We start from the raw sequence: 25,647 nt of genomic DNA on the forward strand, positions 1-25,647 counted from the left end.
GAAAACCCCAAATGGGGTCACAAAGAGCCTGACATGACTGAACAACAACAAAAATTAGCTCAGTAAAGACAGACAACACAGAAGGTAAAAAGTTGTGCCTTGTGAGCTAAAGCTGTTAAAATGCTTGTCATCTAGACCCAACCTTCTTGGTCTTGATTTTTAAAAAATTTTTTAAATGGTGATAAACTATAGGAAGCCATCCAGGCTTCTGTGCATCACTTTACTTACATGCCCCCTTGTTTCTACATTTACTTAAATTCTCTCTGCCTTGTGAGAGTTTTTGGGTGTTCTCACTATTAAGACTAATGATAGTGAAAATCCTAATAACTGACACTCATATGGCACTTTAAGGTTACAAAGGCATGCTTTTCATCCTCAGTATATCCTGGGATAGATAGTACAATAAAGAGTGATTATCTACACTTTGTAGATGAGGCAACTTCTAATTCAGTTCAATAAACACTTATTAAACACTGGGGATTGCTAGATACTGGAGATACAAAGACAGAAATAAAATATTCACCCTCCCTTAAAGAGCTTACATTTGACTGGAAGAAAACAACATGTACTCAGATAATCAAATGCAAAATGTAGCCCGTGGTCCAGAGTTCACTTTTGCGGACTATACCAAAGGGTCATGTCTTTCTTTGATTCATTTCTCCCACTTGGAGTTACTCCAGAACAATCTCTCCTATACAGCTTACTTTTTTTTTTTTTTTTTTGGAGGCAGTCAGGGTTAAGTGCCTTGCCCAGGATCACACAGCTAGTAAGTATCTGAGGCCAGATTTAAACCCATGTCCTCCTGACTCCAGGGCTGGTGCTCTATCCACTATGCCACCTAGCTGCCCCATATAGCTTACATTTGGCCTGTGTCTTGGCTTTCCCAAATGTAAATAACAGAACCAGGTGGCCCATACAGGCGCTCAAGGCATCTTTATTTCACCCTACAGAAAATTCAGGAAATAAAAAAGAAAGAAAGGAAAAAAGGAAGAACTCACAGAGCCCATAATGGATGCTGAAAGCACATAAGGCACTGACCACATCAGCACCCCAGGAGGTCACCAATAATCACATTGCTCTAATTGCTCCCAAAGTTCTATCTCTGACTTGCTATCCCCTGAATGCTACCAGGACAACCCTCTGATATTCCAGTGAATCCTCTTTCCCCATAGAGTCCTACACAGTCCTCCCCCCACCCCATGGGCTACACAGCTCATGGAAGACAGACACTGGGTATGGGGTGCACAAGCAATCCCCTTCTCATTGAACCTGCAGTTTCTGAGTAACACACAGTAATGGAGGTTGGTAGTGAGGTCCAGATCCCCTGTTATCCACTGCCTCATAATTTTAGTCTTCAGTTGCAAAGATCACTTAGTGATCTCCTTCCTCCTTTAAGAAGCATGCTGCTATGAAGGTTTTCCTCCAGAAGCCTTGTGCCCAAGCTCTCAAATACCCAGGAGGTACCCCAAAAGACTGTGACCCCCTATCAGACATAACAAGTTACTATGTCTTTCATTGCAAGTTTTTCCACCTCTTTTTTATCTTTTCCTTCCACATCTGACTTGATCTTTATTTGCCTATAATCCCTCTTTCTTTTAACCTCAAGCATGAGGCACAAGGAAAAAAGCACTAGAATTGGAGTCAGAGGAGCTGGGTTCAAATCCTGGCCTCTTTTATTTTCCTGTGTGTGCTCTCTGGGTCTCAGTTTCTTCTTCTCTTCCTGAGATTAGACAAAATAACCTTGTAGGTCCCATCAAGCTCTGTCTATTGTTATTCAGTCATTTCAACATTTAGGGTTTTCTTGGCAAAGATACTGGAGAGGTTTGCTCTTTCCTTCTCCAGCTTCTTCTACAGATGAGGAAACCAAAGCAAACAAGGTTAAGTGACTTGCCCAGGGTCACACAACTAGTAAATTTCTGAGGCCAGATTTGAACTCAGGAAGATGAGTCTTCCTAACTCCAGACCCAGTACTCTATCTGCTGCACCACCTAACTGACCATCTTAAGTCTATGATCCTATAAAATTTCTGTTTCAAACCAAAACCAGTTGACTGGCAAGTTTAGGCTTTTTCTACATGATCTGTAGAGTTTTCTACACTTATGTGAGTAAACTCTTACCAAGAATAATGACCACTATAAGAAAGACAGGTTAAAATATCTCCTACCCCAACTAGGGGGAAAATAAGACTTGAAAAAAAATCAGATTGGCATGAGGACAAGGTCAGATTTATGGATTAAGGAAGAAGGTGCCCCATTCCCTTCCTGCAAGTAAAAAACTACCAGTCAAACTAAAAATTATGTAGAGTCAGCATAAAGGAAACAGCTGGACAAGGCCATCTTGTGCCTTGGCTACCTCCTGTTTGTAAATGTTATTTGATAAAGTAAGTTCCCCTTTCTTCTGTTTGGTCTTTTGTACTGCACAACATGAGATGCCCTGATTTGTCTTGCCCCAGGGGTGGCCTTGGTCTATGCCACACCAGCCCAATGACTAGGTAGTTTATTTTAACCAACCTCTTGTTAAATCCCTACTGTGGGCATGGTGCTTGTCCAAATAGCGTATAAGAAAGATGCCATCTTTTCCTCACAAAAATTAACATAATCTAAAAAACCCCTCAAGCCTATGCCTTGTAGCAAGGTTCCCCACCATCAGCTTTGCCCTTGGAGGTCATAATTCATTGCCAGAGTGAGTGCTACTTTTGGATGGTGACTCTTTGCATGTCCTCTTGTCGTCAGCAGATTTGGGAATTTTCCGCCGGATTGCCATGGTATTCTATACTGACTGTTTCCACCAGTGTAGCCGACCGCTGTACATGGTAGGTGAAGTCTTCATGTCCCCTGGACTTATGCCATCAAGTACAGCATCAGCCACCTGGAGGGGAGGGAGGAGAGAAGGTTGGTGCAGTCATGAAAGGTTTCTGCTGTTATACAGCTATAGAGGACCCAGGGCAGCTGAGGGCCTATCATCTGGGTAACTGAGCAAGAGTCACTGCTCATTCCCTATAACTTTTCTCTCATTCTTTTTTTTAAGCCTATCAAATCAGGACTTGACAAGTCAAGCCTAGGCAGCAAGCATTTATTAAGTTCCTCCTATGTGCCAGGGATTGTGCTAAGTGTTAGGATACAAAGAAAGGCCACAAGAGCCCCCGCCCTCAAGGAGCTCACAATCTAATAATGACAGTTCAGGGTCTGAAATTCTGATGGATCTCACAGGACTCGTGCACAAGGTTTTGGGACCGAAAAGAAAGCACAAGCAGAGGGAAATGAGGCTGGTGTTTGCTTTTTAGGGGAAGAATAAGGAAAAAAGCACTAAAAAGAGTCGTCAACATTTTGAGATTTGGTTCATTTATGATTTATATTCTGCCTGCTTCCAAAAAGAATCTGAGGTGGCCCACAAAGTTCACAAACCTTCATATTTTGGGGTAAAGGAAAGCCCTGGCTATAGAGCACAAGAGGGAAAAACTCAGGAAAAAATGAAAAGCATTTCCTTTAGATGAAAACAGGTCCCCCCTGTGGGGCATGGGGAGGGGTCTTGCTGGAAAAGAAGAATCCCTTCTCTAAGTCATAAATGAGTGATCATGAAGATCATCATCTCTTGTATCTATATCATGCTTGACAGCTTATAAAAGCACTTGGGTCCGAGATAACCTGGTGACGTGTCAAAGTTTCAAGAAATGATCTTTGGTAGAGAGATGAGGAATTGCAAATGCTGAATGTTGTATACACTGTCAGCCACTATATCCATTGGGTTTGCTCAACTATTTGTCTATCTTTAGGGAGGGCTCATTTGGCAGGAGTTGGGGACAGGGATATTTAGAAAGAACTGTGTTGTAAAAACAAGAAGTATCAATAAAACTTATATTTTAGTAAATATCCAAAGGGTTTTGAGACTTCTCACTCACCCTCCCTTCCCCCACACTCAATAAGCTAAACTAGAAGAAGGAAAAATGTCCAAGCAAATTAGCTCTGACCACAAGATGCTGCCAAGGCCTGGAGCCAACGTCCAAAATACAAGAAACTGAAAGGGCCACCATGAAATTAGAATACAACTGAGTGTGCTCTGGACGACGTGGAGCTCTCTAGAGAAGCAGCGTGCAATAGTGGATAGAGAGCTGGGCTGGGTTTGAGTCCTTTCTTTAACATACATTGACTGGGTGATGATCAGTAAGCCAACTAACCTCTCAGAGTCTCAGACACCTTTTTGATACTCTATTTGTAAAGCACTTACAATGCATGGCACATGGTAGGGGCTATATGAAGGCTTACTCCCTTCTCCTTCCCTTCCCCAATTTTCACTGGTAGATGATCCCTTCTCCAGGAGTTCCTCATGCCAATGAAATCACAGGTCCAGACCAAAGAAAAATTATTTAAGTACTTCAGATGTGTTCTGAGGGCCATTTAATAAGGTCTCGGAGAAGTCTTCATTCTGTACACTATGCTGTTACATAATAGTGATGGCAGCTTCAGAATTTCATACTATTTTGGATACTTGTCACCAATCACACAATACCAAGGAAGCTGAAGAGGGCCAGCCCATCCACCTCCCTGCTCACTGCTTGAGTTTTGTTTCTTGACCTCACGTTCATCTTCAGTGATGCAAATTATCACTGTTTGGTCTGATAGAGGCTTTCAAATGAAATCTTCACCAATGTTAGGGATGTCACCTTGAGAATCTTGGGAAGAATTTGCTTGCTTGTTTAATGCATGTACCCCAGAAATACTTTTCTTACAGCTTTGCCTTCCTTATAGTAGGGCAGAAAACAGAATGACAATGAACTGATATGATGTCTTTTTCCATCCCCCCAGGACAGAATGGTGCTGCTTATTGTTGGGAATCTTGTTAACTGGTCCTTGTAAGTAGTTTGAGAGCGCTGTGGTTTTCTTATCACTGATTGTTGTGACATTAAGGTTTATGGACAGAACTGTCTGAACTCTGACTCTATTAAGGAAACTGAAATTAAGCAGGAAAGGACAGGTCTTTGCTGGCTTGATAGAGGATGGACTGAGTATGCTGGCATACCCAGCCTATGCTCTCATCAATGCCTATGTTTTAGAGATATAGGGAAAATACTTCAAAGAGCCATGATTTTGTTGGTGTAGGTATTTCTTCCACCGCTGTAGGTCTAAACATTCTATGTTATCATGAATTGCTGTGGCCAAAGAATATATTACCTAATGGTCAAGTCTTTGGTGATAAATCTTTGACCTTAGTAAGGCTGAGTAACTGAACTAATACTGAAAGTCTTTCCAACTTGGTAGACTATGTCAGAGCTTGCTAATGAAGTAACTTTCATTATACACAGCCACCTCTGTGCCTCATCAAAGCATTACAATAGGACTTTAGTGGACTTTCCTCTAAGTCAGTACCTGTTATGTAGCAACAATGGTCTCCTTTGCTTAATTCTCAACATGTCATCTGATCTCTATGGCTAGTCCCAATAGGTGATAGCCCTGTTTGTACCTATAGTTGCAGAAATTCAATGTGGCTTTAAAAATCTTTAGCAGCCATATTCTAAAAGGCCATATGATATGCATATTATTCCATGAATTCTGTTTCTCTCTTTCTGTACCTTTGTCTCTTTCTGCATTTGTGTATATATTTCTCTATATGTTTATGTATCTCATTTTCTACATTTGAAAGGCCCATCTCTGTTTTCCCTTCTTTTCCTGTCTTTCCCATTCCATCTATAGTTATCTACAATCTTTCTCTGTCTCTTCTTCCTCCACTCCTTTCTCTCCTCCTCACTCTGTCTATTCCTTTAATTGACAATAATAGAACTGTAGAATTAATGTATTTTTCTTAGTTGTGTTAATTTGGTTGAGTTCTATGTTCCTTGTTCTTAATTTAAAATCAAATGAGTAGAAAGGGTTTTTTTTAATTCTTCCTGAAAAGAAAAGGAACAAAGAAAAGTCTTAAATTAACTTGATGTTTGTGTTATGAACCTAATTGGATTTATTCCCTATGAAGTAGAAGCAATATGGTGTTGTGGATAGACAGCTAGTCTTGGAACCAGGAACTGAGTTTAAGTCCTTCACATACTCTGAGACCCTGAACAATCCACTTAGCTTCTTAGCAGTCTAGGCAACTTTCCAAGACTATATGTCATAGAGAAGGTGTTGACCTGCATTGATAGAGGGAGTTCCCCCACCTGGGGAATTCCCTTTATCAATAAAAGCACAGATCTAGTCCCTATCCCTATTCCTAAATTCCCCATTCCTGGTCTACAGTGATCCATGCAAGGGCATGGGAAAGCCATAATCCAGTCATTGAGAGTTTCTCTGGCAACTTGAAAGGGATCTTGGAGTCAGAGGACCTGGGTTCAAATTGTACGCTTAATACCTGTGCAACCTTAAGCAACTGCTTGAGCCTTAGTGATCTCAGCTATAAAATGAGGGGGTTGGATTAAAAGATACTCTAACACATCTTCTGACTCTGGATCTATGAAGCAAAGGGCCTATAAACTGGATTCCTACTTGAGAGGCCATAACCCTATAGTCTCTTGCTCCTTCCCCTCTTTCCTACTACTAATACAAGTATATCAGAGTTGTGGGTGGGTTGAGGCATGGTGAAACCATAGTTTTGTTCTGACTAGACAAACCAGTTGGTTCTTCTAATTGAATCAAAGAGGATGATGATGGTTAGAGACAGAGACCTGTGAAATACTGTGGTAATTGCCTACTAAATGCATCTTCAGGGTAGGTACTTCTCCCTGCAGAGATAATCTTCCCTTGAAAATAATATTGGGGGGCAACTAGGTGGTGCAGTGGATAGAGCACTGGCCCTGAAGTCAGGAAGACCTGAGTTCAAATCTGTCCTCAGACCAAATACTTGACACTTACTAGCTGTGTGACCCTGGGCAAGTCACTTAACCCCAATTGCCTTTAAAAAAGAAAAAAAGAAAAAGAAAGAGAGAGAAAGAAAGAAAGAGAAAAAGAAAGAAAGAAAGAAAGAAAGAAAGAAAGAAAGAAAGAAAGAAAGAAAGAAAGGAAGGAAGGAAGGAAGGAAGAAAGAAAGAAAGAAAGAAAAAATCATATTGGACGAAATTGTCATGAACCTTGAAATTATGCTATCATAAATCTACTTTCCCAGGTCTAAAAAATTTAAGCCAACCTTGTCTTCTCCCCCTTGCACCCTTTAGTGCCCTCTTTGGACTGGTGTATCGACCCAGGGACTTTGCTTCCTACATGTTGGGGATTTTTATCTGTAACCTGCTGCTGTACCTGGCCTTTTATATCATCATGAAGGTAAGGGTTTGCATGGGGGCAGGGCTGATTTCTTAGGCACTCAGCCTAGGCTTTGCCGTAAGCCCTAACCCTTTCTCACACTTGTCTCGTCATAGCTCCGCAGCTCTGAGAAGGTCCTCCCCATTCCACTGTTCTGCATTGTTGCCACGGCTGTGGTGTGGGCGGCAGCCCTTTACTTTTTCTTCCAGAATCTTAGCAGCTGGGAGGTAAGAGAACATCTTCTAACTTTACAAGGAGTCATTCTCTCTCCATCTTTGCAATTAGTTCTGTTTGCTTCTGGTTTCTGCACTTTGTGTGTAAGTTGCAAAGGGGAAAATTTAGGCTTAATCTTAGGGAAAACTTCCTAACAATTCGAGCTGTCCATAAGCTGAATGGGCTACCTCAGCACATAATGAGGTTCCCCTCAATAGAAGCCCTTAAGCAGAGGCAGATGACCACTTGTCAGATTATTGCAATGCCTATTCCTTTTTAGATATGCATTGGAAGAGATGGTCAGTGGGCTCCCTTCCATCTCCAAAGGTCTGTGATTCAGGGATCTTGCCTTTTTGCTCTTTTCTTTGATAATCCCCTATTTTGCTTTATGTGTTTCTTACTATATACATTTGTCTGAAATTTTCAGGGAGAGTGTTTCTTTTGAAGCAGAGCTATTTCATTCATATAATAATATCTTGCTGCACAGAGTGCTTCACGTGAATCATCTCATTTGCTCCTCACAACCTTCATTCAAAAGTTATGCAATGCCTACTTTGTGTAATACACTGTTTACAGAGATCCTACCTTACAGTATGTGCGTGGGCTGGGGGAGAAAGAGGATAAGAATGCCACACAAATGACTACAACCCCAAAATAGACTGTGATAACTACGTAATAAATACTATGAGTCCAGACAAGGGAGAATTACTGTGGGTTGAAAGCCTTTTCAAGAAGGGATGGTTGTTGTGCTGGGCTTTGAAGGATGGGTAAAATTTCAACAAATGGGGATGGGAGGAAGTACATTCCAGACACAGAGAACAGCATGAGCAAAGAAAGCCCGCAGCATGTTTGAGGAAAGGAAAGCAGTCCGAAACCTAAAGTTTGTGAGAAGGAATGATGGAAAATAAGCCTAGAAAGTTATCTCAAGCCAGACTGTGGCAAAATAAGGACTTCAGCCTGTATTGTCAGAGTATAGGGAGCTACTTAAATATTTTGAGAGTGACATGAGATGGTTTGGAAGAAAGAGAGACTAAAGACAAGGAGACCATATTAAACCAATTGAGAGGTAGCAAGTGTGGAAGTGGGAATGGTAAAGCCGTGATGGATATGAGAAAGATTATAGAAGTAGAAAAATAACAATAATTATGGCTAACATGCATAGACCACTTTAAGGTTTACAAAGCTCTCTACATAGCTACAGATATAGATATCACCTCATTTGATCCTCACAACAACCTGTTATTATCTCCATTTTATAGATGAAGAAGTTAAGGATGAAAGAAGTTATGTGACTTGCCCAAGGTCACATAGCTAGTCATTGTATGAGGCAGATTTGAACTCTACTCTTCACATTCTAAGCCCAGCACTTCATCTAATATACCAGAGGTGTCAAACATGCTGCCCATGTGACCCATGATACTTCTAAACCCAATTAAACCTAATTAAAACATAATTGGGATAACCCAACCTCAGAAAAGGAAATAGATCTAACTGTAAAGGAACTACCAAAGGTGGGGGGAAGTATCCTGGTCTTCATGGAGTCTCCTGATGGAGAATTCTATCAAAGTTTTAGAAAACAGTATCATATTTCAAAATTATTCTCCAAAATTGAGAAAGAAAGCACCCAACCACAATCCATTTATTAGATAAATTTAGTCCTAATAACTAAACCAGGGAATGATAAAACACAGAAAGATAACTACAGGTCAATACCATTAATGAACATGGACTCAAAAATTTTAAACAAAGTCCTGTCAAATGGACCACTTAAGAAATCATTCATTACAGCGAAGTGGAATATATACCAGAGATGCAAAGATGGCTCAACATGGAAAAAATCATTATAATTAACCATATTAAAAACCAAAACTTCCCAAACCACGTGATCATCTCAAAAGACGCAGGAAAAAAGCCTTTAACAAAGTACAACACCATCTTATGCTAAAAACCCTACAAAATAGAGGTATAGAGGGATCTTTTTTAATGTCTTAAAAAGCATCTAACTAAAACTAAAAGCAACCATAATTTGCAATGGGGAGAGACTAGAAACTTTTCCAATAGATAAAAGTGTGAATCAAGGATGCCCACTCTCCCCACTATTATTCGATATATTTCTGGAAATTCTAACAACAGCAATAAGACAAGAGAAAGAAATTAAAGGAATAAAGAGAGGTAAAGAGGAGATAAAAATATTCCTGTTTGCTCATGATATGATGGCTTATTTGGAAAATCCAAGGGAATCAGCAAAAATACTGAGACAATTGCTTCAGCAAAGTTGCAGACTACAAAATAAAGCCTCAAAAACCAACAACATTTCTACATAATAATAACAAAACACAAGAACCAGTAATGGAAAGGGAAATCCCATCCCAAATAACTATAAGATATATAAAATATCTGGGGATCATCCTATCAAAACACATGGAAGATTTGTATAGATTAAATTACAAAGTATTCCTTAAAGAAATGGAGAACAACTTAAATAGCTGGAGGACGGTACCGGGGTTGGGAGGCTGTGGCGGTGGCAGTTACCATGGCACTGCACTAAGTGTGTCCCTGTGTTCGGGAAAGCAGAGGCTGGAGGAGACTGAGCTGGCTGATACTGGCAGCCCAGGGCCCGAGGCTTTTTCCACACCCCCATAATGACCTGAACTGTGACAGACCATTGGGATTATGTGAAGACTTTGGCACAGGAGCCATCTCCTCAGCTTTTCTTTCAAAAGTATACATTTCATCCAAGGCCTGAAAAGTCAGAAGCCCAGGATTGGGCTCCAGCCAATAAAATGCTATAAACAGGGAAAGTTACTCACCCAGGCCCTGTACATTAAAAACAATGTGTTCAATGACCTCAGCAACTTCACCCAAACCATATCGCAGCTGTTGGAGCATCCCCAGAACCTGGCTTGGATTGACTTGTCCTTCAATGACCTCCCCAATATGGACCATGTGCTGACCATGTGGTCTTCAACCTTAATATCCTTTATTTCAAATGCAACTGTGTCCAGCACCTGATGGAAGTAGATAAACTGTCAAAACTTTCCAAGCTTTGGCACTTGATCCTCCATGGGTACCCTATAGAGGAAGAAGAGGTATACAATGCTATCCACTACATCCTGAATCACCACCTTTGACTTCAGTGGCATCACCAAGCAGGATAGGGTCATGGCCACTGTTTGGAAAAGAATGCTTGTCAAGCCTAAAAAGGCCCAAATCAAACTGGATAGTTTCTGATTCATTCCTGTCCATGCCAGAGCCCAAAAGCCCCCAGGACTCTATGGGAGCCTATCTTCCAACCCTTATTGCTTAGTTTAGCTTAAATCCCTCCACTTCAAAGTCTGGGTAGAATAGACACCAACGAGGCTAGCATGACATTAACTAGCCCCAAGCATGCTCAAGTAGGAAAAACCTGGGCTATACCCTACCCTGCAATCCTGAGGCCTGAATTTTGCCTGACAGACCCCTAGAAACTTCTCAGAGGGTCTCATCTGGTCCTATGCCCACTCCTCCTCATACTTTATATGCGAAGAAGGAATATCAAGACCTCAGCTGGAGCTCATTTTGCCTGATTGAGTCCTGTTGTTGTCCCAGGAGAGGTATCTAGTTGATTTTCCAAGCCTTAAGAGAAGTGGGAGGTTGATAGGGTAAGAATAAGGACAGAACAGCTGGAGCCAGGATGGATAGATGTCATTTATGGAGGGTGTCAAACCAAAACAAATAAAATTACAGGGTCAAACATGTAAAAAATATCTAGAAGAATATTCATTGCTCATGGCTAGGCCATGCCAATATAATAAAAATGACAATACTACCAAAATCTATACTTTTAATGCTATATCAATCAAAACCTTCTCAGCACCTGCTTCTAGGTGCTTTATCAAGGTCCCCTGGCACTATTTTTGCCACTTCCACACATGTCACCTATCACTTAGACTCATTATAACTGTAGAAACTGTGTGTAGCAGTTAGTTTGTACTTATTTTAATAGGATTTAAATCCTATTTTGTCTCAAAGTTATTTGTGCATGTGTTGCATCTCCAACCCATTACTAGATAGGATGGCCATAAGTGCCATCTTCTGTACTCTTCCCTGTGCCTGGGAAATCATCTCCCTTATCAGTAGGCATTTAATAAGGAACCAGGTAAATTTACTGGGATGTTGCCCTGGCTTATCTCCCCCCAGGAAACCCCAGCAGAATCCCGAGAGAAGAATCGTGATTGTATCCTGCTGGATTTCTTTGATGACCACGATGTCTGGCACTTCCTTTCTGCTACTGCCTTGTTTTTCTCATTCTTGGTGAGTTTTGCAGCTTTTCCATTTTACTATCCTATTCTCTTTCTCTAGCCCACCCTATCAACACTTTCTGTATCTTTTTTTCTTTTGCCTCTTCCCTTTTTCCCTTTCCTTGGGCTTTATCCCTCTTCTCTTTTGGTTTCCCAGCAGCAGTGTCACGAGATCCTGCTAAGGATCTACACACACACACACACACACACACACACACACACACTCCAAATGAACTGAGGCATCAGTTTATACAATTTGTCCGGAGCACAAAAATTGCTGGTTATGTCTCTTTGGTGTTGCATTTACATTTCCCTTTTCCCCCACTGGACCCTCAAGCATAGAAAGGCTAAATGATTGACTAAGCACATGTGAACAAAAGTCAAACTAGGCCTTACAACTACAAGAGTCATGTTGTTTTCCAAACTGGATTTTTTTTCTTTTACTAAGTAGCATTAGGCTATCATTCCAGATGATGCCCCAATCCTCTCTTAGGCTCACAGAATTTAGAATAGAAAAGGGACCTCAGAGGTTATTTCTCCCAACCATTTTATATTTCCACTGCTTTGTTTTATTAACCAATTGGTAGACTCAATATCGCAGATAGGTCCTTTTATTTCCCCATGCCTCTATACAGAATCTTTTTCTTCTGGGATCTTCCTAAGTTAGCTTCATCTTTTACCTAAACTTCCCTGACCTTCTTGGCAGTGATATTGATTGCTCACATATGTATTTGCAACAGTCGCCTATTATAAGCAGACAGCATCACCACCTTTCCAATGGTATCTTAGATTATCTGCCCTGAATGGTGGTATAATGACTCAAGTGACAACAGTTCTCCATCAAACTTTTACCAATCATAGACACATTATATGGTTATGTAAACAGAGCCCTAGAGTCTAATTTGGGAAGTTTAAGCAATACCAATTCCTACAGAAAATGTAAACTCAAATGGCTATCCCACTTTCTCTTTGGGTGTTTTGTTCATATAAATTGGCAACTTTCAGTCAGATCACCAAAATAGAAGCAAGGATTGTGAGGAGGGGACACTGAAAGAAATAAAGATGGAAAACCATATCTCTTACATAACAGGATCTGCCATATTTTGTTCAGTGTCACATTGTTTTCAGTCCTTCGGATTGTAAGATGGAAAATAGGTACCAAATGTGGCTCCCTGTTCTTTCCCTATTTCTCTCTCTCCCTCTCTCTCATTTTAGGTATTACTAACTCTAGATGATGACCTGGATGTTGTCCGGAGAGATCAGATCCCTGTCTTCTGAGTGAGGGTTGTACCTGATGTAAGAGGAAGTGGTCACTCTTGGTGCTGCCTCATAGATCATACAATGACTGCATCAGAGCAGCCATTGCCAGAGATTCCTTGGTCATCTGCCAAGAGGACAGACCTGTCCACATCCAAATAGTGAGCATGATAAGAGGAGGAGGGACTGGAAAGACTCCGGTCCCATGAAAAGGGACACAGTGAATCATGGCCAACTCCAAAGGCCAATGCCACACTTTGAGTTCCTCTTCTGTTTGCCACTCTGCAAGTGAGATGTGAACAAGAAGTATAGATATCATTTACATGGAATTGTCTTGCAAACCCCCCTTCCAGAATTGCTTGGTAGTGGCAAACTGATGGTGCCCACTTTTCCTTAATCTCAGTGCCCAGTAAGAGTAAAAACTGACTTCACGTGAGAGATTTTGGCTTCAGTCACTTGTTTCTGTAAGCTCTTCTGCTCCGGGATAAGCCAAAGCTTCAGTTTGCATCTTCTGGGCCCTGGTAGTGACGGTCACCCCTTCCGTGTGTGGTGTATAAACTAGGTGGCAAGTGTCAAAGTCTCCCTTCAGCCAGGGGTGGCATCATGAGATCCAGCATGGCCCACTCTTTGGAAGGAAAACTGTATATTTGTGTATAGGCTCCTGAGTCCATTAAGAGGACTCAGAATAGGACTTATGCTGGATGTTCCTTATGATAGAGCCCTTGTTCCATGATGGTCAACTGGTTCAGAATACTCGTGTTCTTAACTATCCTTCTGCCTATCAAGCACGCGCGTCTGCATCTCACTGATCTTCTGTTGACTCCATACTTCAGTTTAACCTTCCTGGGAAGGCTCTGCTCCTTAATCCTCCTGCCAGCTCTTGGTGTGACAGACACCCTCTCAAAGCATGTGTCGGGGTGGGAAAACCCCAACTACCAGCACAATAATATCCAGCAAGTGAAGTCAACCCAACATTCCAGTTGGCAAGATCATCAGCAACTTCAAGATTAAACATAATCTGCCTCACCCCAAGGGGCCCAATCTTAAAAGATTCTAGACTTTGGTGCAAATGCACCATAGTAAAAGTGTTGTTCTTCTACCCAAATAACTAAATGGTATACCTAAAACATCAATGGGAGGGAAGCAGGCAAACAACCTAGAGCCAGGAGACTTGGCAATGCACTCAGATGAGCTCTGACCCTGACAGGAGGCCTGTCCCTCTTCTTCAATAGGCTCAGACCCTCCTGCCTTGAGCTGTTTTTAAACACCCTTTCCTAGCTGCAGAGAGCTCTATGGATTTTAATGATCTCTTTTGGTAATAACCGATAGTCTTTTTCTTCTCCAAAAAAGGTGTGGAAAAGCTTGGAATCTTAGGTCCACTATCTCATTGTGTGGCAGGCCTGCCTCTGTGAGGCTGGGATCCTCCATTTTTACCTTATTCCCTTCTTAGATGGAATTTGATGTGAGAAGAAAACAGAATTTTGGATGAAATTTAAGTTGCCTATACTTTTTTTGACCAAGCCCCTCAAAGAGATGAATTTTACATTTTTTAAAGTGCTTTTTAGCATTATCCTTACCCTAAAATATTTGCATAGCATTTAAAAAAATACATTTTGGGAGTTTTACTTGGCAAGCCTTTTCTTGCTTTCCAAACATGTGCACATGCACAAAGATGCTTGCAGTGAAATATTTTGTGAAAAATTTCTGAACAGCCAAAATGGATTTAATAGCATTCTGTTTTTCTTCATTCTTAAAAAGACTCATTTTTATAGTTACAGCCACATGGAAGCTATTAATTACATACTCATCTTAAACCATAAAACCAAGTCCAAAGTCTATTTAACTGCACCTGGTCTTCTTTAGACTGTAATCCATGAATTCATTTATTTATAATTTTTTTTGTTATATGCCCTACTCAAGAAAAATAAGACCAAAAAAATCCATCCAACCAGCACTATGGCCTAATCTGAACAAGCTGTAAGGTCCATTTCCAATTCTGCATCTTCCTTGGAAAATAAGTCAGCAAAACCAGAGGACGGGAGGTGGCCAGGAGAAATCAGGATGGTTATTATAACACTGTATTGTTTATCATTACTCTGATGTCTGCTTTGTGCTGTAAAGTCTCTGATTGTTGTGGATTTTGTTTTGTGCAGCAGGATTGGAAGCCCAGATCAACGCTGCCGTGATAAAAAATCAATACTGAGACCCAAGTGATTATTGCTCAAGTTTTATTCGATTGTATCTAGAAAGATGCCAAAGTGTAAGCTTCTTAGGAGCACCCCAAGGGTAAGGGGTAGGAACCAGTTAACTTAGAGGAGTCCTTGGTCTGCAGTGACTAAATTTAAAATTATGTGCTTGTGGCTGGGAAGCTGAGGTCTAAGATAATCCCTGGCCTATTCCTTTAAAGGAGGAGGGAAGGGTAAGGCCAACAATGATGAATTCAGGAGATGGGAAAGCCAAAGGAAATTCAGATCCCTGTGAGGAGCTGTCAGCAGGACAAATATAAGTAACAGGAGCAGTTAAGCTGGGAAGGGTATTAACCTCCAAAAGGGGCAAAATTGCATCTGCACATCAAAATGGCCTACTTAGACCCTTGACAAATTGCTGCAAATGGGGATCCCACCTGTTTGCTGGGGATTGCTAAGAGATTAGCTCCAGTTTTATTTTAGCCATGAGAGACTCAGAGAAAAAGCTTTGCTCATTTGGGGAAGGGACTTTCCAAGGTTCATGGAAATAAACAGAGAGGTCATTCAGGGCAAGGACTATTCTTTCTTCTATAACACTACAACACATACTGCTGTAACACCTATATCATAGTCACAGAAAGACATGGGCTGTCTAGAAAGGATATGCGTTAGTTAGGCACTTAGTATTCAAACATCTGTAGATAGGGAACTGGTATTATTCTCTTCAGGGAGAGAGATTGAATCTTAGAGTGGTAACATTTCTTCACATAAGATCCACAGGAAGTGGCAGAGGTTTCATAAGCTAGGTCTCCTGACCCTCACTCAAATGTCATGTTTGTCATCAAGGAAAGTTATGCCTGGCAGCTGGAATAGCTGTCCCCTGGGGGGCAGCCCATGAATTCCAGCTGCTCTGTACCTTGGACAGGGCCTGCCTGATCCCTAGCAACTAGGCCGCTATTAGCCCACTGTAAAGGCCTGACCCTGGCCTTCCCAATCCCAGCCAGAACTCAGAGAATTACAACTTTGGAAGTCAGAGTTGTCTAAGCAGAAAAACTGCCTGGGGAGTATCACACCTTATTATCCCTTTCTCCTTGGATGTCTCAAGAGGAAAGCCTGACCCAAGCAGCTCTTCCAACTGTACCATAAGGAATGCTTTTTTGAGTGGTAACAGCGTGGAATCTTCAGAGGAAGGCCCTCGGTGATGAGATCTTAGATTTAGAACTGGAGGGGACAAGAAAGGCCAGCTAGCCCAACCTCTCCCTTCTCTCATTTTACAGGAATGAGGAAACTGAGGTCAGCAGAGGTTAAGTGATTTGCCCAAGATCATATAGAGTAAGTGGCAGAATTAAGATTGAAACCCAAGTCCACTGTCTACCAAGCCAGCACATATTGCCCCTTGCTTCCTTTGGAATTCCTGGATGTTCAGGCTGTGTGAGGATAGGGAGAAAGCCCTCAGGTAAATGGTGATGAAACAGGCTGCAGCCAAAGGAGGCATAACATTTGGCCCTGGCCCTAATGCCCCTGGTAAAACAGGCTACAAAAAGGTGCTAAGAAAAATGGCTATTCCCCTCTGTCTAGAGCAACTTATAAACGTGTTGTTGCAGAATGAATCTCCATCATGATATGGCCTGGGATATGGTTTGTTGGTTTAATCCCATTTAGGGACTAATTTGCTTGCAGCTCAACTATGGTCCCACCAGAGTAAAGGGTAAGTGCTTGGAAAACTTCAAGATTTAGTGCGTAAGTTGGGGAAGGGTCACAGTTCCAATGCATTGTTCTCCATTGACCATATTGTCCCTATACCATGACCACTGAGTAAAGACAGAACTTTTTGAAGTTAAGTATTTTAAAAAGTGTGACTTTATTAAATTATATAATGCCTCTCTTGCCCTCCCTGCTGGAGTGAGGCATTGCTGTTCTCATTTTGATGTAAAGAAATTGGGACTTAATCACTTTTACCACTAGCAAATCTTGATTTCGGTGTTCCAGTTCCTTAAAAAAAAAAAAAAAAACACCTCCCTGATTTCATGCATGTGGCTATTCTCTTCACTAAGAGTTCAGACACTTTCATGGCTTAATAGAAGGCTTAAATGAGTTGCTCTAACAAAAATAACCCCACCTCCCCCCACCAAAAAAAAATAAAATTGCATGATGGCTAACCTTCAGGCAATGAGCTTCTCTAAATTTAGTTAAGCCAATCCTCACACAATGTTATCAGGCCATACTGAAAGTTCCATAGGATCAACAAGGAGCTTCTGCTCCCTGCCCCAACCTTCAAAAACCCAGGGTCATCCCCACACCATGATAAGGCATTAGAATGGGACTGAGGGCTCATATAGCTCCATCATCATTATCACTATCATCACCATCATCATCATCATCACCATCATCATCATCATTACCCTCATCATCATCATTATCACTATCATCACCATCATCATCACCATCATCATCATCACCATCACCATCATTATCACTATTATCATCTTCATCGTCGTCATTGCTAGAATTTGCACAGCACTTTAAGGTTTGTGAAGCACTTTATATATGTTATTTAATTGTTCCTCACAACAACCCTGTGAAATAGGTGTAGTTATTAATCCCATTGAAGAGATGAGAAAACTGAGGCTGAGTGACTTGCCTAGCTAGGAAGCATCTAAGACAGGATTTGAACTCAAGTCTATCCTGACTCCAAATCTAGCACTCCATGCCACACAACTGCCACATTATTCCAGAGAGGTGGAAATCTGCTCTCTTCTTAAAGATATCTTAGATGAAGAATCTTGAACTTTCTCTGAAAGTTTGTTGTTTGATAAGCTTTTGGCAGAACATTAGTTCTTCTTGTAGAATTTACCCTTGCTTCCTCTCTTCTTGCCTTCATTAAAGATGGACAAGAGCGAATTGCTATCTTTAAATATTAAATTAAATAATCATATTAATAATTATAATTATATTATCATATATATGATAATATAATACATAGTAATTATAACTAATAAATAACTAATTAAATATCCTTAAATATTAAATTAAAAGGCACAAAAGCCTTTTAAAATTTTCAGCCTTTACAAATGAACACCAAAATTCTAATAACAACAAGTTGATACTCCAGTGCAGCACGCTCCATTCTAACACCAGCTTGATTGCTAACCTATACATCTCTGACTACTTAATAGCGGTAGGCAGGAAATTTATTTCACTTTGAGTAGAGTTTCTGCTTATAGTGGTTTCATAAGAAGCCACAGCCTCTGTGTAACCCCAGACAAATTATTTCATTTTTCTAGGCCTCCATTTCCTTATCTGTAAAGGAAAGGAGTTAGATTAAAGCCTAAGATCCTTTCCAGCTTTGTAATTCAGAGAAAGGACAGGTATGATTTCATGGCCCAATATTCTATAGGGGAAGTCAGGAACAATGAGGAGCTCTTAGAAATGAAATTCGGAAGAAACAAAAAGAAACCATTCTTATGAGAAAGAGAAAAAAGGGAATTGCCCAGAGCAGTGGCTTCCAAAGTAGAGTAATGGCCTGACCTCAAAAGATAACATGATCAACCAATGGGAGGAGGGAAAGACAGGTAGCATCCTGCTCTAGCCATCATTGCAATAGCATTGCCATGGGGACCTGTTACCAATACAACATAATCCATCTATTATCATACTCCAACATTCCTTCAATTGCCCATGTCCTCTCTGTGCTGAGCAAGCTCCCTTCTAAGCTCGGGATTAACCTCTCAGGGCAGCTACAGCAGCTGAGCAGATGCCAATGAGAAAATTCTGCCCCTAAATCATCTCATTACTGCAGCAGACATGCAACACCTCTCAAAAGAGTGGGTCTGCACTTGGGGGCAATGATCAGTAGGATAAGGTCCCATATTCTGTCTTCATTTTGGGTGGAACAGAAATCACAAGATGAACAGATGTGGATGAATTGTGATTTGGGGCACAGATATCATTCCCCCCCCAAAATCCACCCACCTTCCAAACTTCCCTGTTACTGACTAGTACCTATTCACAACTTCAGCATCATTTTCTGCTTCTCACTTTCTGTCCCCCTGCACATCCATTCAGCTGCCAAATCTTGTCAGCTCTACCCCCACATTGGATCGGAGATCACAGAATTATACATCTCACATCTGTATGCTTCCCTCTACTCACATGGTAATGACTCCAGTTCAGGTCCACATCAACTCTTGCCTGAACCATTGTGGTACCTCCTAACTGGCCACTTTGCCTCAAATCTCTTCCCTACTCCAATCCATATTCACATAGCTATTAAAGTAATTTTCCTAAAGTGCAGGACTGACCAAGTCAATCCCCTATTCAATAAATCCCACTGTGCCCCTAGTGACTCTAGGATCAAATATTATTTAATCTTTATCTTGTCCTTTCAAAATTTCTATTTTTGTGCAAGTTTTTACAATTGTATATAATATATAATTATATATTATATAATATAGGATTATATAATATAACATTTATAATTATTAGTACAGTTATACATGTATGTAATCTATAAATAAGTAGATACATATTGGGGGACATGTACTCAAAATTTCTTTACTGTTAGGGGCATGTGACCAAAAAAGTTTGGAGACCAACCATTGGTCTAGAGATAACAATAGGGACAAAATAGGGAATTTATCAAACAATATGGACTTCTTTTTTTTAATTCCTAAAATAGCATTTTATCTTTTCCAATTACTCATAAAGACAATTTTTAACATTCATTTTTAAAAATTTTTGAGCTCCAAATTTTTCTCCCTTCCTCCCTTCTCTTCCCCCTCCCAAAAATGGCAAACAATTTGATATAGGTATATATGTACAATCATGGAAAACATATTTCCATATTAGTCATAGTTGTGGAAAAAAATGAAACAGACCAAAAGGAAAAACAAAACCAAAAAAATGAAAATAATATGCTTTGATCTGCATTCAGAGTCCATCAGTTCTTTCTCTAGATGTGGATAGCATTTTCTATCATAAGTCCTTTGTAATTGTCTTGGATCATTTCATTGCTGAGAAGAACTAAGTCATTCATATTTGATCATTGCATAATGTTGCTGTTATTGGGTACAATGTTCTCCTCGTTCTGCTTATTTCACTTTGCATCAGTTCATGTAAGTCTTTCCAGGTTTTCCTGAAATCGCCTGCTCATCATTTCTCAGAGCACAATAGTATTCCATTACATTCATGTACCACAACTTACAACTTGGACTTCTAAAAACTGGGCAGAAAATTAAAGCAAGGGCAAGTGATGGAATAAATACAAAAGTACGGCACAATCCTGTAACAATAGGCCAAGACTGACAAAGCTCAGAAGGAGCCAAAGCTGATGAGCAATGCTGAGTGACCAACCACTTGTCAGGCATCTTGGAAAAATGATTCCTTTTTGGGCAGGGACTAGATGGCTATGATTCTGTGAATAAATACACAGTGGGGTCAGCCAGGGGAGGGAAGGTGGAGTTATGGTGCTTACAAGCAGGAGGGCAGAAATGTGCCCAGCAGGGACAGGTTGTTTTAATTACCTTCCAACTCTAAACCCTATGATCCTAATTCCCAAAGGGTTAGAAATTGCTGGCCTGCTGATATACTGCCTTCATGTTTCATCAGAGAGGTTAAAATTAACCTTTCATCTCCTCCACTATGAAAATTCTAATAATAGCAGCTATATTTCCACAATACTTTGCACATATCATCTCATTTGATTCTCACAACAACTCTGTGAGATGGTGAAACATTATTCTCCCTATCTGATAGGAGAAACTAAGGCTTAGGTAGGTTAAGGTCACACAGCTAGTAATTGGCCAAGTGGAGCCTAGAAGCCAGATCCTATCACACTAAGTCCAGTGCTGCCTTCCCGATGATTGGCACATCACATTTCAGCCTGGAGAAGGATAAATTTTGGGTTCCCCAACTCCTGCTCCATTCTTATAATCATGATTGAGAAGATAACTTGGGCTTAAATAGTGGAGGTATGAGTCATCAAAGTAACACTTTTTTTTTCCCCTCTGTCAGGTTTTGTTTTGGGGTTTTTTTTTTTTAAGATTTTGCTTTAATCCAGGGTATCTTTGAGTGGCAGCATGAATAGAGAGCAGCATTCAGTTACTGCCTCTAATCCATACAGGTCATGGGACTCTGAGCAAGTCACTTAATTCCTCAGTGCCACAGGCAAATCTCTAAAACCACAGGCTCAATAAATTGCAAAAGAGTTGCTTCTCAACATTGGCAGGAGGAGTTTCATTACCTGGTGTGCCCAGCACTAATGAAATAACAGGTACACACACACACACACACACACACACACACACACACACACACACATCCTTGATGACATGGAAAAAGGCAGTCTCTCATAGACAGGCTTCTACAGCAGCCAATGTCTTTATGGTCATAGAACTGACAAAAGTACTGAGAATATAAAATCTTATCTTTTTGATTGTTTTAAAGTATCTGTCTTTGTAGAACAAAACACAATCTCAATAGCCCACCTCAACAAGTGTCCCAAGTGTTAAAATTATACAAACCTCGATAATGGATTGGATTATGGACACAACTTTGTTCAACAGAGTACTTGTATTCAAATTCAAATTGAACATACATGCTCACCTAAGGTGTTAGCCCATATGATGGAAGATGTCCTACACCCATGCAAAATCCAAATAAAAGAATTAGATTCCCTATTGATGGAGAAGTTTTCCAAACACTCCTATTTGTAGATGATACCATGTTTAATTGTAACTCTCAGCTGTCTGAAGGTAAGATTGCTACAGGCTTGACCTGATCAAAGAGAGGCATACTATCCCTTCAATCTAAACAATAAGAGTAAGCCGTTCCAAGCCACCATCCCCAGTTCCACTGAGTCAGGGAAACAAAATTGATAGTGAAAAGGTGAAAGGAACTTGTGCTGTCAAAGTTACATATTTGAGGAGTAACAATTTTGGACCAGGTTTCTTCTTGTTATTAAGTTGAGTCTGACTCCATGTGACCCCTGGGACATTGTCCATGAGGTTTTCTTGGCTAAGATGCTGGAGTGGTTTGCCATTTCCTTCTCCACTGTGACCCCATTTTACAGATGAGGAACTGAGGCAAATAGGGGTTAAGTGACTTGCTCAGGGTCACCCAGTAAGTGTCTGAGCTCAAATCTGAACTCAGATCTTCCTGACTCCAGGCCCAGTACTCCATCCACTGCACCATCTAGCTGTTTGGGCCTGGCTCAACTCAAACCAGTTCTGTGATTGAGGGTCAGGGTTAGAATGCAGTGAGGCACATAGGAACCATAAAATGCAAAATAAGAAAAATGACAAAAACCCCTCTTCTGGTGACAAAGGATACAATTCTTTGGGTTAAAAAGATACAAATTAAGGTAGTTACCCCAACCCCATCCTTACCATTCACCACAGCAATAGGTACAGTAATCAAGAAGGCAGTTGCCAGCCCCACACCATTTTGCCATAGGTCTTTCGTGCCTCAGAAAACAAGGAAATCAAACTCATGTTAATCTCAAGAATGGCTTCTCCATTCCCTTGGAAACCAGCCCAGGCCACACAAAAGTACTCCTTCTACTATAGCAAACTAGTGCTGAGTGTCTAAGATTTCTTTAAAGATGGATCGCAGTTATAGCTGGACTAGCTATTACAGAAATTCTGAGTGGTAATATTTTAGGAACGCATGGGGCAGAAGCAATTGACCACCTAGCTGCTGTGATTCCCTTTCCTCCAGTAGAGGAAACTATAACTTTATGTGGCAGAGGAAGTTGGGTGCACTTGGGTTTTTCTGAGGAGCGCCTTCAATAAATAATGAATTAAGCTAGGTGAAGAAGCAACAGTGGTCAGCCATGGGTGAAGAAAGCTATAAGAATAGGTAGAATCCATTGGATTCCATTTAGGGGGGGTGTCCTCTGTAAAGGGGGTAGCCTGGATTCAGAGCAGGGCCCTACAAAAGGGAAAGAAGGAAATGGAAGTCTGATGACTAGGCAATAGTAAGGGGGAAAAATTGAGAAGAGATAGAAACAAATATAACCCATCCTGTGAAGTAATGGAGAGATGTGAGCCAGAGGAGATAATGGAGCCAGGAATCTATTTGAGGTTTCTTTACGTGGATTTAAAGGTTCTGGTGGCTCTGGATGCCTGGAGAATGCCAACTCAACAAGGAACAGCTATGTTCTTTCCCAGGAAATGAAAGAAAACCAAGCAAGAGGCAGAAGAGACCTGAATTTCTCAGATCAAGAAAAGAAAGGGAAAGGTGGCCTGGATCTTGAATTAGGGGGTCCTCCCAGTGCTTAAGCAATGCTTGGAACTTAATGGAAGAGAGTTATTGTTCCATTTGGGTCCCAGCCAGCAGAGAAGAGAGCTTTTGCTGTTGGGAGGAAAAGAAGAGATGAGAATATAATTTTAACCCACCTTTGAAGAGATAGCCCCTTATCCCAGGGTAGTAATTGCTAACTTGTTTTTCCCCCGAGTCGCAACAACTTTTTATAAGGGAAACATTATTTGGAAAAAGAGGTGGGTCAATCAGGTCTAGTGAGGAATAAGGGTTGGAGGGCCTGAGTCCTGCACAGTGAACTATTAAAAGACTCACAGGAAGGATTCCATTGCACTGTGGTTCACCCCTCCTTATCATTCACCACAGCAATGGGTACTGTAAATTAAGAAGGGAGTTGCCAGCCCCACACCACCAATTTGCCATAGGTCTTTTATGCTTCAGGAAATTCTCTGTGGATCCTCTGTGTTGGATTTATGGGGAGACATGACCATCACTGCCCAGGATGACCAGGAATAGACGAGCTGTGCTCTGCAGTGGAGAGAGTACCCACAATGAGGTCTAGTGAAATATCAAACAAATAATCTGTCCTTGTTGGTCATACTACTGTCCCACTGCACCCACCTCCAATCTCCAGGACACTGATAATCATGATGCTAGAAAAGACCTCAGGGGTTTCTAGTCAAGCATTCTTTTTGGGATGAGGAAACTGAGCCCCAGTCACACAGTGGCTAAGGGGTCCCCTACCCCAGCTGGCAAACACATACTTCATTCAGAGAGTAAACTAAGCCTGTCTGGGGCCATTTGTCTATATGTAAAAAGCACAGCCTAGAATTATAAAAATTCCTTAAACATATGCATTCACAATTTTAAAGCCATGTAGTCAAAAACCTTTATTTTAGAGATGAGGAAACTAAAGTACATAGAGATGCAATGAGTTGCCAAGGTCACACAGCTTGTTCGTGCCAGTGTTGATGTCCATCCATTCCTGAATCTAGGCAACCCTTCCACTACTCTTCCCATAACATAAGGTTTCCTGCTCGCTGTTAGTGGAAAGAATGGAGCTTTCTAAAAATTAAGAAGAGGTGTGGCCGTTCTATCAATCCAGAGGAACAATGAAATTTACTGTGTTCGAGGGAAAGCCAACCAATAAGAAAGTAGCTATTGGAAGCTTTGGCCTCTAAGTGGGAACAGCTGGATTCCAACGAAAAACTGTTCCATCAGACTCAAAGCCTGTAAAATCAAAAGCCAAGGCCTTTTACACAGATTCAATTATTGCACTTGGCAGTGGCTAAGGACCCAGATTCATTTTTAAAATTAAAACATGCACAGCATAAGGTGTCAGGTTTCTGCTGCACGGAAAGCAAAGGAAATGGTAGAGGGAAGGCAGTGGGCCCTGGTATGTTTTCAGTCCCTAAAGAATATTTCCAGACTTGAGATACTGTCAGTAGTCAGAGACATTTAGTTTTCGGGTTTTCGGGGTTTTTGTTTTGGTTTTGGGTTTTTTTTCAGTTTTTACTCCTGGCCTCTTTCCAAGCTACCTTTGAGACTCTGGCTGTGCCAGCCAGATGAATAAAACAGGATCAACCACTCGAATTAGAGACAGAACAATCATTGCCCTTCCTCACTTATACCATAGTGCCCAACCCTTTCCAATGGGTAGTGATTTCAATCTCAGGCAAATTCAGACAGAACTTGCCTACACCAAAACATTAACTTGAATCCCTCATTTAGGGGGCACAGGGATAATGGTCACAAATGTTTGACAAAGTTTGCGTCTCTCTCTGGGAACAAGTTCTCAAGAGAAGCAAGCAAATCACAAGCAAAACAGCCCGTTTTTAAAAACTGACAGCCTTCTACATAACAGAGCTGTTCAAAGGGCTCTTTGGCTTAATACTTTAATTAATTAATTAATGCAACATTTGTAAAGTGCTCATACATTAAATGCATGACAACATTCACAAAATGGTATTTAGAGGCAGCTAGGTAGTTCAGTGGGTAAGAGTGCTGGACCTAGAATTAATAAGACCAAGTTCAAAGCGTCCTGCCTCAGACTGCTGTTTGTTGTTCTTCTTTGTCCTTTGTTCTCAAAGAGGACCAGTGACATCAGGAGGGTGATGTCCTGACTTGCAGGTGAATTGGATTTAAGTGAGGCAGAGCTATGCAAAGTCATCACACTCATTCTTTCCTCCAGAGCCATCTGGGTCCTTTGGCGAGACATAGATCAGGATGCCT

The 25,647-nt window shown here is 41.0% G+C and overlaps 1 protein-coding gene across 3 annotated transcripts in view; it reads left to right on the plus strand.

Moving 5' to 3' along the window:
* The window catches only part of SIDT1 (SID1 transmembrane family member 1), a 162,293-nt gene extending 147,118 nt beyond the window's left edge, over positions 1-15,175 (plus strand). For 2 of the 3 annotated variants that reach the window (XM_027868372.1, XM_027868385.1), the window contains 6 exons: positions 2,733-2,812; positions 4,803-4,849; positions 7,136-7,241; positions 7,337-7,447; positions 11,613-11,726; positions 12,929-15,175. In XM_027868372.1, coding sequence (XP_027724173.1) covers positions 2,733-2,812; positions 4,803-4,849; positions 7,136-7,241; positions 7,337-7,447; positions 11,613-11,726; positions 12,929-12,991 — 521 coding nt within the window. In that variant the 3' untranslated portion in view covers positions 12,992-15,175. The remainder of the gene's footprint in view (positions 1-2,732; positions 2,813-4,802; positions 4,850-7,135; positions 7,242-7,336; positions 7,448-11,612; positions 11,727-12,928) is intronic. The other variant, XM_027868379.1, reaches the window with a different exon arrangement.
* Positions 15,176-25,647: the final 10,472 nt, after the last annotated feature.

This window comes from Vombatus ursinus, unplaced genomic scaffold, assembly GCF_900497805.2.
Source record: "Vombatus ursinus unplaced genomic scaffold, bare-nosed wombat genome assembly UNPS02001419.1, whole genome shotgun sequence".
NCBI lineage: Eukaryota > Metazoa > Chordata > Mammalia > Diprotodontia > Vombatidae > Vombatus > Vombatus ursinus.